Raw genomic sequence first — 13,797 nt, 5'->3', positions numbered from 1 at the left:
AATCATTGTATAACCTGGGATTATTATGTGATAGTTTGCTACCCCTGTACTTCCTGCTTCCTTTGGGTGCCAAAATACTATGTGTTCCTGCTCCCTCATGTTATGATTTTGCGCTTGCTTAACTGGGAAATGTTTAAAACTTCTGAGAGCCACTCACTCATCGCTACTCATTAGTCATTCAAAGCAAGTAAGTAAGATAACAGCGTAGTAAAAAGCATTTCAAGTGAAAGCGCATTTGCCATCTAAAGCACAGTTATATGAATTTCTAAGGTTTATTCAAAAGTTTTTATTACCTGTGTTTGAAATCACAACACAATTAAAAGAGATGACAGTGAACATACCTTAGCCATCTAAAGCACAGTTAAGTGTATTTTCTGTGCTTAACCAAACCACATATTTTTACCTGGGTTTAAGGTAGCAACTCAGTTAGAGGCATTGAAAGTGAACACGCATTAGCCATCTTAAGCACAGTTACATGTTCTAGTTTTAATCAAAGCAAGCCTTTTTTTTTTACCTGGGTTTAAAATAAGAACACAGTTAAAAGTGTTAAGAGTCAAAGTTGACAAGAAGTTGAAGGACAAATCACAAAAAGATAAAAATTACCTCAAAATCTTAAAAAAATAAAAAAATTTCTGGTAAAGGAATTGTTGCATGAGGAACAGGATTGAGCACCCCTGCCATGTCTTCTGCCAGTAAGAATGTTGGTGGCAGTACCGGCAGCAGTACAGGTAGCAGCAGCAGCCAGGTACCTGGTGGTAGTAGTAGCAGCAGCCTCATCAGCAAGCAAAAATTATTACTGTTGTCCAGGGGTTGTGTGGTTTAGGAAGATAATATGGCCCTTGGGACTGGTTGACTTGTTTGCGATTTTCTAAGAAGGATTAAGAAGAGTCTGAAAATATGACGTTGAGTAGTGTTGCTCGCGAATATTCGCAATGCGAATTTTATTCGCGAATATCGCATATTGTTTTTTTTTTCTTCACAGTACACATCAGAGTGATCATCCCTCTCTGCTTCCAGCTTGTGTGGTGTAAAGAAGGCTCTAATATTACTGTGTGAGACTGGCGTGCAAATTTTCGCATATGCAAATTTGTGCTTATGCTAATTTTTGTATATGCTAATTTTCGCATATATTAATTTTCGCACACGCAAATTTCCGCGTATGCAAAAATAAAACGAGAATATTATGAATATGCATATATATATATATAATTTTGCGTATATATGACGAATATTCGTCCATATATTCGCGAATATTCGCAAATTCGAATATGGCCTATGCCGCTCAACACTAACGTTGAGCCAGGTGTTAGTGGATACCTCATCTTACATAGAAATACATGTCCTAAATGGTCTGTTCCATCATCCTTGTCTCTGCTTCCCCTCTAGTGTTTAAATAGAAGGATAGCATAAGCCAAGAGGAGAAGTTGTGTCACAGTCAGTATTTAAAGTGTGTTGCAGAAGTGGTAGAGGTGGAAGCAATGACCATACATAGCACTAGTGACTGGAGGAGGTCGATTGTAATGCATCATGGGGGATATGATGAGGGGGAGCAATGAATCCATGGTCCTACATCAGAAGTAAATATTGAGAGGAGTGGTAAGGGTGATAAGAAGGAGTTTGATAATGATGTCAGCAGGCCTATTGGTCTGATCAGCTCTGGAGCAGGTGATGGCGATGCTGCTGAACCTGCAGATTAGAAGAAAAAAAGACTTCTAGAGGAGGGGCACAGTCAGGTGGAGGTGTACCTATCTGTCTACGGTATCTTACTAGATAAGAAAACCAGTCATAGTGCCGACTCAAAAGAGCAAAAAGAAAGTAAGGTATAGCCAGGTTGCCATATATCGCCGTAACGTTAACATTAACTGAGCCTTAAAACCACATAAAAACTAATTGAACACATTCCTAGGTGACCCTAGCAGTGCTATACAGGGCTTAGGCAGTATTATACATGTGTTTCAGGCTTATTTTATTGCTGACTTGCAAAGAACTTGTTAGTTGCAAACCAAAAAAATTCTTAAATCTGGCACAGGAGTTTATAATACCTCACTGCTCCGTACATGATTAATTTTAACAAACATGAGTGTCACGATTCGGCTGGCTGGAGGTGGATCCTCTGTGCCAGAGAGGGATTGGCATGGACCGTGTCGGTGGACCGGATCTAAGTTGCTACTGGTATTCACCAGAGCCCACCGCAAAGCGGGATGGTCTTGCAGCGGCGGTAGCAACCAGGTCGTATCCATCGGCAATGGCTCAACCTCTCTGACTGCTGAGATAAGCGCAGTTCAAGGGAGTAGACAAGAGCAATGTCGGACGTAGCAGAAGGTCAGGGCAGGCAGCAAGGATCGTAGTCAGGGGCAACGGCAGGAGGTCTGGAACACAGGCTAGGACAACACTAAACACTTTCACTGGCACAAGGCAACAAGATCCGGCAAGGAAGTGCAGGGAAAGTGAGGTAATATAGCCAGGGAGCAGGTGGAAGCTAATTAGGCTAATTGGGCCAGGCACCAATCATTGGTGCACTGGCCCTTTAAATCTTAGAGAGCTGGTGCGCGCGCGCCCTAAGGAGCGGAGCCGCGCGCGCCAGGACATGACAGCCGGGGGCCGGGACAGGTGAGTGACTTGGGATGTGATTCGCGAGCGGGCGTGTCCCGCTATGCGAATCGCATCCCCGCCGGCAATGTCAGTGCAGCGCTCCCGGTCAGCGGGTCTGACCGGGGCGCTGCAGAGAGAGGAACGCCGCGAGCGCTCCGGGGAGGAGCAGGGACCCGGAGCGCTCGGCGTAACAGTACCCCCCCCCCTTAGGTCTCCCCCTTTTTTTGTCCGGCAATTGCTTCACGTGGGACGAGGACACTGGGAGCGATTGTAGGGTTTCCTCAAAGGCAGGCAGTTCAGCAGGAGTGGGAATGGGGAGGGCAGAGGGTGAAGCTTGGCACGGGGCAGAGTGTCACCAGGACGGGGGCTATGAGGAGGCACGGCACAGTCCTGATAGGCCTTGGGGAGACCAGGCACAGGAGGAGACACTGAGGCCCGACAGACGGGACTGGGAGCAGAGGTGAGGCATTTCTTACGGCAAGCAGAACCCCAATTCTTGATCTCCCCGGTGGTCCAGTCAAGGGTGGGAGAATGATGCTGGAGCCATGGCAGATCGAGGAGGACTTCAGAGGTACAGTTGGGAAGGACGAACAATTCAATCTTTTCGTGATGGGTTCCAATGCACATTAAGAGGGGTTCTGTGCGGTAACACACAGTACAGTCCAACTTCACTCCGTTGACCGAAGAAATGTAGAGCGGCTTGACGAGACGGGTCACCGGGATGCAGAACTTATTCACCAAAGAGTCCAGAATAAAATTCCCAGAAGCACCAGAGTCCAAGCAGGCCACGGCTGAGAGGGAGGAGTTGGCAGAAGGAGAAATCCGCACGGGCACAGTGAGACGTGGAGAAGCAGACTTCGTACCAAGAGACGCCACACCCACGTGAGCTGGGTGCGTGCGTGCGTTTCCCAGACGTGGAGGACGAATCGGGCAATCCACCAAGAAATGTTCGGTACTAGCGCAGTACAGACAAAGATTTTTTTCCCTACGGCGAGTCCTCTCTTCCTGGGTCAGGCGAGACCGATCCACTTGCATAGCCTCCTCTGCGGGAGGCACAGGGGTAGATTGCAAAGGATACTGTGGGAGAGGTGCCCAGAGATCAAGGTCTTTTTCCTGGCGGAGCTCCTGGTGTCTCTCAGAAAAACGCATGTCAATGCGGGTGGCCAAATGGATAAGTTCTTGCAGGTTGGCAGGAATCTCTCGTGCGGCCAGCACATCCTTGATGTTACTGGATAGGCCTTTTTTAAAGGTCGCGCAGAGAGCCTCGTTATTCCAAGATAATTCGGAAGCGAGAGTACGAAATTGGATGGCGTACTCGCCTACTGAAGAATTACCCTGGACCAGGTTCAGCAGGGCAGTTTCGGCAGAAGAAGCTTGGGCTGGTTCCTCGAAGACACTACGGACTTCAGCAAAGAAGGACTGGACTGTGGCTGTGGTAGGATCATTGCGGTCCCAGAGCGGTGTGGCCCAAGACAAGGCCTTTCCAGAAAGAAGACTCACTAAGAACGCCACCTTAGACCGTTCTGTGGGAAATTGGTCCGACAACATCTCCATATGTAGGGAACATTGAGACAGAAAGCCACGGCAGAGTCTAGAGTCCCCATCAAATTTGTCCGACAGGGACAAGCGGAGGCTGGGAGCGGCCACTCGCTGCGGAGGAGGTGCAGGAGCTGGCGGAGGAGATGGTTGCTGCTGTAGCAGTGGCAGAAGTTGCTGTAATGTGGCTGTCAACTGCAACAGCTGCAGTCCTTGTTTTGCGATTTGCTGCGATTGCTGAGCGACCACCGTGGATAGGTCAGCGAGACTTGGCAGCGGCACCTCAGCGAGATCCATGGCCGGATCTACTGTCACGATTCGGCTGGCTGGAGGTGGATCCTCTGTGCCAGAGAGGGATTGGCGTGGACCGTGTCGGTGGACCGGTTCTAAGTTGCTACTGGTATTCACCAGGGCCCGCCGCAAAGCGGGATGGTCTTGCAGCGGCGGTAGCAACCAGGTCGTATCCACCGGCAATGGCTCAACCTCTCTGACTGCTGAGATAAGCGCGGTACAAGGGAGTAGACAAGAGCAAGGTCGGACGTAGCAGGTCAGGGCAGGCAGCAAGGATCGTAATCAGGGGCAACGGCAGGAGGTCTGGAACACAGGCTAGGACAACACTAAACGCTTTCACTGGCACAAGGCAACAAGATCCGGCAAGGAAGTGCAGGGGAAGTGAGGTAATATAGCCAGGGAGCAGGTGGAAGCTAATTAGGCTAATTGGGCCAGGCACCAATCATTGGTGCACTGGCCCTTTAAATCTAAGAGAGCTGGCGCGCGCGCGCCCTAGGGAGCGGAGCCGCGCGCGCCAGGACATGACAGCCGGGGGCCGGGACAGGTGAGTGACTTGGGATGCGATTCGCGAGCGGGCGCGTCCCGCTATGCGAATCGCATCCCCGCCGGCAATGTCAGTGCAGCGCTCTCGGTCAGCGGGTCTGACCGAGGCGCTGCAGAGAGAGGAACGCCGCTAGCGCTCCGGTGAGGAGCAGGGACCCGGAGCGCTCGGCGTAACAATGAGTTTTTCCACTTGGGTGGCAGACAATCTTATTCTCTTAGGGGTGACAATGCTGCCCGTTGCACTAGACGCTCTCTATGATGTTACACTAGAGATGTTTCCTTTCTGTCTGACCACAGTGCTCTCTGCTGACACCTCTGTCCATGTCAGGAACTGTCTAGAGCAGGATAGGTTTTCTATGGGGATTTGCTCCAACTCTGGACAATTCCTAAAATGGATAGAGGTGTCAGCAGAGAGCACTGTGGTCAGACAGAAAGGAAATTCAAAAAGAACTTCCTCTGGAGCATACTGCAGCTGATATGTATTGGAAGGATTAAGATTTTTAAATATAAGTAATATACAATTCTGTTTAACTTTCTCGCACCAGTTGATTTAAAAAAAAAATTCCATCAGAGTACCCCTTTAAAAAGTTCATTCAACTCTATTTGTGATATTTTAATTTAAAGTTTGATCATATTATTTTAAGGTTACTTTTTATGTATTAAATCAGATAGGAATTGGTCTATTTAAAATGTAAATCCTAGCTGCACTAGTTCAGTGCTCGGTGCTCCCAAGTGGTTGTGACTTTTTTCTTTTGATGTTATGATTTGTATCAATGATCTGTATTTTATTTATTTTAAGGTTAAATTCATTGAATCTGGTTATATAAACCTCTCCCTGCTACAACCTCTGCAGTAGAGATGAATGAATCCTTGTGTGTCTGTGCTGTTGGTCCTGATACATCTGCTGGGACATCGGAGGGTGCACACTGTATACATCTCCTGTTGTCTTGTACTAAACATGTTGTTATTATTATCTGTTCTCTGTGTGACCTTCTGCATCTCTGAGATCCAGGATACTGCAGCTCAATGTCATCTTACAATGAAGAACTATACATTCGACTACAAATATTCTCAGGAAGGAGATATCATTATCGGAGGGATCTTCACTGTACATTCATGGGTGAAACTGTGGAAGAAGAAAGGAAGAACTTTCTATAACCGGATGTGTATAGGGTAAGTAGAAATCAGTATATATAAAATAAAGAGCTATAGTATAAAAAAGAATAATACAATACACTATTTCTAGTGGACAATCACTCTTCTACACATCTGATAACTATCATCTATGTGTATTTTATGCTGCTACTAATCTGTCTCCAAAATGGATCTACTGTGTGTCAGGGGTAATTGTCAGGGGTGATGATGAAGCTGTGTGGATAGTAGAGAAACGTGCTGGGCTCCGTGTGTTGCTGATTAGCATGGTCATATATGGTGGGTACTAATCATGACTCATATTCATCTTTAAACTCTGTAGTCTGATGCACCAGTTTGGGCATAATTTTTATTGTTTTTAAAGTTTCTTGTTCAGGTACACATTTGTCTATGTGAATGGGTTGTTTTTTTTAATTGTGGGTGTCTGTCCATAAATTTCTCCTGTGGGTTTTTCTTTGTATCCAAAACATTTCTTCTGGCAGATGTGGCTAAAATCTGACTTTGGCTTGGTCTACTGACCTTGGCTTGGTATCAAGAGATCTCTGGATTTTACACTTGTTCATAAGGTATAAAACAGTTCTTACTGGCATTTTCAAGGATTTGAAAACCATGTTATATATTTTTCCATTGTTGTAAAGTTCCATTATCTTGTATACTGATCTTTTGACTGTTCTTTTCTGCTCCCCATGACTCAGTCTCTCGTCTGCTATGTGCATCCATGAGAGAGCAACTTTTGATCAGAGCCATTCGATTTCTTTTTTCATTATGATTCAAAAAGGAACTAACCGAATATATCATAAGAAATGGCTTCATATGTTTATCTTTCTTTATATAAAATGCAGGTTTTATCATATTGTTTAAATCACTGCCAAAATGTCACCATTTCTGCCTTAGACAAGCTTGAATCACACAGAGAGCTTAAGAGAATGATAGAGTCAGTTTCTTTCATGACTTTTAATGTGTCTACACTTCAGTGGAGATCCTGGAGATTACTGGTTTAAAGGGGTACTCCGCCCCTAGACATCTTATCCCCTATCCAAAGGATAGGGGATAAGATGTCTGACCGCGGGGGTCGCGCCGCTTTCACACTCCACCATCATCACAGCACAGAGGAAAATCTCGTGTGTGATGACGGGGCGGTACAGGGGCCGGAGCACCGTGATGTCACGGCTCCGGCCCCTCCTGACGTCACGTCACATTTCGCCCCCTTAATCTAAGTCTATGGGTGGGGGCATGATGGCCATCACGCCCCCTCCTATAGGCTTATATTGGGGTGGGACGTGATGGCACGAGGGACCGGAGCCGTGACGTTTTGATGCTCCGGCCCCTGTATCGCCCCATCATCACGCAGAGATTTTCCTCTGTGCTGTGATGACAGCGGGGTGCCGCTACTGAGAACGTGGGGGTCCCCATCAGAAGTCTAGGGGCGGAGTATTCTTTCAGTTTGTTGCTTGGTGTCATACAAAGCTTTACAAGGGCGGAAGAGTTTTCTAACAGCAGATTAGACCAAGGTTATGAGTTCTTCTGCTGTTTTTTTATCATATAGATTTACTCTCTTGCTCAAATAACAAATTTCCTCCCTATAGTTTATTCTTCCTTCTTATAACACAATTGCTGCTGTATGTATCTAGTAACACAGTTGTCTTGTATTGTTCCATAGTGCTCACCCGAGAGAATATACACATCTGAGGGCTTTTCTATTTGCTATGGAAGAAATTAACAATAGTTCAGAAATCCTTCCCAATGTCACCCTGGGATATCACATATATGACTCTTGTGGAAATGAGAATAAAGTTATAAAAGATGTTCTGCAGATACTGTCTGGACACACAGTGACAGCTCCAAACTATTCCTGTATGGAGAATGATGCAGTGGTCGGTTTTATTGGGGATTTACAGTCTGGTACTACTCTCCCTATGGCCCAGCTGTTAAGCTTATATGGATATACACAGGTGAGTAAAGAAAGTATCTAAGTGTAAAAATGTACATACTGTCTCTGTATCTAAATACTATGTGGTTCATGGTCGTTCACCTCCGCGAATAGTTTCCTAAGCCTTCCCGATTTACTTAGGCTTCTTTGGAATCCATTTACAACTTGTAACTTATTATTGATACACATCTTATGTCTATCTGAGGTAGTTTACGTGGTGAGATAATCTGACAATTGGTAAGTCTGTCTTGTCCACATTAAACATAGAATGTGTTAGCAGATAAGAACCATTTGGCCCATCTAGTCTGCCCAATAAACCCCTTAAGGACACAGTTAATTTTCATTTTTGCATTTTTGTTTTTTCCTCCTGGCCCTTAAAGAGCCATAACATACCATAAACAGTTTGCTGCAACCAAAAAATAATATTATATGTGTGGGGGAATAAATAAAAAAAGCAATTTTTCTACTTTTTGGGGGTTTCATATTTACAAAGTGCAAATAAAGGTAAAATTGACATGTTCTCCTTATTCTTTAACCTCTTAAGGACGAAGCCCATTTTGTCCGAAGCTCATTTCTTGGTGAAACATTCCAAAATGTCATGAAAAATGTGAATATTTTTCATTTTTCTAAATTTAAAAATCTCTGCTTGTAAGGAAAACAGACATGCCAAATAAATGATATATTGATTCACATATACAATATGTCTACTTTAGGTTGGCATCATAAAGTTCACATGTTTTTACATTAGAGGGCTTTAAAGTATAGCAGCAGTTTTCCAATTGTTCATGGAAATTTCAAAATCAGATTTTTTCAATTCCAGTTGAGTTCTGAACTGAATTTGAGGGTCTTTATGTTGGAAATACCCCATAATGAACCCCAGTATGATAACTGCAGCCCTAAAAGTATTCAATATGACATTCAGAAAGTTTTTTTAACCCTTTAGATGTTTCACTGGAATAGCAGCAAAGTGGAGGAGAAAAATCTAAATCTTTTTTACACTAACAAGGTGTTAAATATTTTGGGGGCCTTTTCTCCTATTACCTCTTGTGGAAATAAAAAAAATTGGGGGTTACACCAACATTTTAGTGAAAAAAAATTTATTTACCATTTTCACGTCGAGCTTTAACCCCTTAAGGACTCAGGGTTTTTCAGTTTTTGCACTTTCGTTTTTTCCTACTTACCTTTTAAAAATCATAACCCTTTCAATTTTCCACCTAAAAACCCATATTATGGCTTATTTTTTGCGTTGCCAATTCTAATTTGCAGTGACATTAGTCATTTTACCCAAAAATGCATGGCAAAACGGAAAAAAAAATCATTGTGCGACAAAATCGAAGAAAAAACGCCATTTTGTAACTTTTGGGGGCTTCCGTTTCTACGCAATGCATATTTCTGTAAAAATGACACCTTATCATTATTCTGTAGGTCCATACGGTTAAAATGATACCCTACTTATATAGGTTTGATTTTGTCGCACTTCTGGAAAAAATCATAACTACATGCAGGAAAATTTATACGTTTAAAAATGTCATCTTCTGACCCCTATAACTTTTTTATTTTTCCACGTAAAGGGTGGTATGAGGACTCATTTTTTGCACCATGATCTGAAGTTTTTATCGGTATGATTTTTGTTTTGATCGGACTTTTTGATCACTTTTTATTCATTTTTTAATGGTATAAAAAGTGACCAAAAAAGCGCTTTTTTTGATTTTTGAATTTTTTTGCGCGTACGCCATTGACCGTGCGGTTTAATTAATGATATTTTTTTATAGTTCGGACATTTACGCACGCGGCGATACCACATATGTATATTTTTATTTACACTGTTTTATTTTTTTTATGGGAAAAGGGGGGTGATTCAAACTTTTATTAGGGAAGGGGTTAAATGACCTTTATTAACACTTTTTTTAACTTTTTTTTTGCAGTGTTATAGGTCCCATAGGGACCTATAACACTGCACACACTGATCTCTTTCACAGATCACTGGCGTGTATCAACACGCCTGTGATCAGTATTATTGGCGCTTGACTGCTCCTGCCTGGATCTCAGGCACAGAGAGGTCATTCACCGATCGGACACCGAGGAGGCAGGTAAGGGCCCTCCTGGTGTCCTGTAAGCTGTTCGGGACGCCGCGATTTCACCGCGGCGGTCCCGAACAGCCAGACTGAGCAGCCTGGTCACTTTCACTTTCACTTTAGAAGCGGCGTTCAGCTTTGACCGCCGCTTCTAAAGGGTTAATACCGCACATCGCCGCGATCGGCGATGTGTGGTATTAGCCGCAGGTCACGGCCGTTGATGAGCGCCGAGACCGACGCGATATGATGCGGGATCGCGGAGCGATCCCGCTTCATATCGCGGGAACCGGCGCAAGACGTAAATATACGTCCTGCGTCGTTAAGGGGTTAACGCAAATTTGTCAAACATCTGTGGGGTGTAAATGCTCACTGCACCACTTGTTACATTTCTTGAGGAGTGTAGTTTACGAAATGTGGTCACATTTGGGGGCATCCACTGTTTTCTCCACTGACAGATCCTACATGCTGGGAGTTGTAGTTATGCAACAGCTGTAGGCACATTAGCTAGGAAACACTGAAATAGGTAACAGACTAACTTAGTTTCAGCACCAATGTGCTTGACAATGACAGACGATACATGCTGAGAGTTGTAGTTCTGCCACAGCTAGAGGCACCCTGGTGGGGAGACACCGAGTTAGAAAACAGAACCTAACTTAGTGTTTTCCAACCAGTGTTCCTCCAGCTGTTGCAAAACTAGGGGCATGTTGGGATTTGTAGTTATGCAACAGCTGGAGGCACACAACCACAACTCCCTCCTAGCCTGCCCAGACAGCCATTTGCTTTTCGTGCATGATGGGAGTTGTAGTTATGCAAGATCTGGAGGGCCAAAGTTTAGAGACCACTGCACATTGATCTCTAAACTGTGGCCCTCCAGATTTTGCAAAACTGCAAATTCCAGCATGCCCAGCAGTACTATACATTTATGGCGCATGTCCCGTTAAGTGTTTTTAAGGTTATATATATATATATATATATATATATATATATATATATATATATATATGTGTATATATATATATATATATATATATATATATATATATATATATATTTCTGGAATGTAATGTAATAAAAATGTATTTGCAATTTTGGTTGGATTTTATTTGAGTTTATGCCATTGGCTGTGCGGAATCAAGAATGTAATAAATTAATAGTTCGGACAATTACATATGTGGTGATACCTATTACGTATATACAGGGTGGGCCATTTATATGGATACACCTTAATAAAATGGGAATGGTTGGTGATATTAACTTCCTGTTTGTGGCACATTAGTATATGTGAGGGGGGAAACTTTTCAAGATGGGTGGTGACCATGGTGGCCATTTTGAAGTGTGCATTTTCAACAGGAAGAGGGTCATGTGACACATCAAACATAATGGGAATTTCACAAGAAAAACAATGATGTGCTTGGTTTTAACGTAACCTTATTCTTTCATGAGTTATTTTCAAGTTTCTGACCACTTATAAAATGTGTTCAATGTGCTGCCCATTGTGTTGGATTGTCAATGCAACCCTCTTCTCCCACTCTTCACACACTGATAGAAACACTGCAGGAGAAATGCTAGCACAGGCTTCCAGTATCCTTATACACTGCTATATACTACTATATACACCGCAGGAGAAAGGCTAGCACAGGCTTCCAGTATCCGTATACACTGCTATATACTACTATATACACTGCAGGAGAAAGGCTAGCACAGGCTTCCAGTATCCGTAGTTTCAGGTGCTGCACATCTCGTATCTTCACAGCATAGACAATTGCCTTCAGATGACCCCAAAGATAAAAGTTTAAGGGGGTCAGATCGGGAGACCTAGGGGGCCATTCAACTGGCCCACGATGACCAATCCACTTTCCCAGGAAACTGTTCCTCTAGGAATGCTCGGACCTGACACCCATAATGTGGTGGTCACCATCTTGCTGGAAAAACTCAGGGAAAGTGGCAGGTTCAGTGCATAAAGAGGGAAACACATCATCATGTAGCAATTTTGCTTATCCAGTGGCCTTGAGGTTTCCATTGATGAAGAATGGCCCCACTATCTTTGTACCCCATATACCACACCATACCATCAATTTTTGTGTTCCAACATTCTTGGAGGGATCTATTCAATGTGGGTTAGTGTCAGACCAATAGCTGTGGTTTTGTTTGTTAACTTCACCATTCACATAAAAGTTTTCCTCATTACTGAACAAAATCTTCTGCGTAAACTGAAGGTCCTGTTCCAATTTTTGTTTTGCCCATTCTGCAGCACCTGAAACTACGGATAATGGAAGCCTGTGCTAGCTTTTCTCCTGCAGAGTATATAGTAGTATATAGCAGTGTATACGCATACTGGAAGCCTGTGTTTGCATTTCTCCTGTGGTGTATATAGTAGTATATAGCAGTATATAGAGAAGAGGGTTGCATTGACAATCCAACACAATGGGCAGCACATTGAACACATTTTATAAGTGGTCATAAACATGTAAATAACTCATGAAAGAATAAAGTTACATTAAAGCCAAGCACTGCATTGTTTTTCTTATGAAATTCCCAATAAGTTTGATGTGTCACATGACCCTCTTCCCATTGAAAAAACAAAAGTTGGATTCAAAATGGCCGACTTAAAAATGTCCGCCATGGTCACCATCCATCTTGAAAAGTTTCCCCCCTCACATATACTAATGTGCCACAAACAGGAAGTTAATATCACCAACCATTCCCATTGTATTAAGGTGTATCTATGTAAATGGCCCACCCTGTATATTTTCTTTTTACTTTTTCAAAACATTTTTGTCACTTTTTTTTTACACATTTCTGGCCCTCCTAGCGGCCTATCAAAAGCTATCATTGGCTTATATAGATAAATGTAATGCTATTGCATTACATTGATCTATGCTCTCGGTGCTCAATTGCTACAGCCTGTCAAAGGCCATGGAAGACACAAAGGGACATGTAAGGCCTCAGGCTTCCCCAGAAACCTATCTGCACCCTGCAAATACATTAAGGGAGTGCTGAAGGGACCAGTAGACACCAGGGATTACCAGCATTTGAAAGGGTACTATTTGAAAGGGTATAAATTATTTATATAAAAAACCTTAACCTTTCCAGTCCCTTCCATCAGCTGCTGTATACTACAGAGGACGTGGAGTTGTTTTTTGCAGTCTAATCACAGTTCTCTCTGCTGACACCTCTGTCCATATCAAGAACTTTCCAGAGCAGGAGCGGTTCCTGACAGAGGTGTCAGCAGAGAGTACTGTGGTCAGACAGAAAAGTTCAACTCAACTTCCTCTCCAGTATACAGCAGCTGATAAGTACAGGAAGGATTAAGATTTGTTAACAGACCTAATTTACTAATTTGTTTAACTTTCTGGAGCCAGTTGATATGAAAATAAAAATTTCACTGGAGTACCCCTTTATGTTATCCTTCCATTTTAATATTTAAATGAAACAATCTATACTCATTGCTTTAAATGTTAAATTGAAAGGATCACATGACTTCAGGGAATCCCATTTAACCCTTTAAGGACTCAGCCCATTTGGGCCTTAAAGACTCAGACAATTTTATTTTTACGATTTCGTTTTTTCCTCCTCGCCTTCAAAAAATCATAACTCTTTTACATTTTGATCCACAGACTAGTATGAGGGCTTGTTTTTTGCTTGACCAGTTTTCCGTTGTAATTCCATCTCTCACTT

General features: G+C 43.2%; 1 protein-coding gene across 1 annotated transcript in view; it reads left to right on the top strand.

Moving 5' to 3' along the window:
- Positions 1-5,803: 5,803 nt before the first annotated feature.
- LOC130300265 (vomeronasal type-2 receptor 26-like) overlaps positions 5,804-13,797 on the top strand; it is a 50,601-nt gene continuing 42,607 nt past the window's right edge. Inside the window, exons 1-2 of the mRNA XM_056551528.1 lie at positions 5,804-6,135; positions 7,775-8,066. Of these exons, the coding sequence (XP_056407503.1) occupies positions 5,825-6,135; positions 7,775-8,066 (603 nt within the window). The 5' untranslated portion in view covers positions 5,804-5,824. The remainder of the gene's footprint in view (positions 6,136-7,774; positions 8,067-13,797) is intronic.

The sequence above is a fragment of the Hyla sarda genome, chromosome 1 (genome assembly GCF_029499605.1).
Source record: "Hyla sarda isolate aHylSar1 chromosome 1, aHylSar1.hap1, whole genome shotgun sequence".
Taxonomy (NCBI): domain Eukaryota; kingdom Metazoa; phylum Chordata; class Amphibia; order Anura; family Hylidae; genus Hyla; species Hyla sarda.
This window is presented reverse-complemented; position numbering and strand designations above follow the sequence as displayed.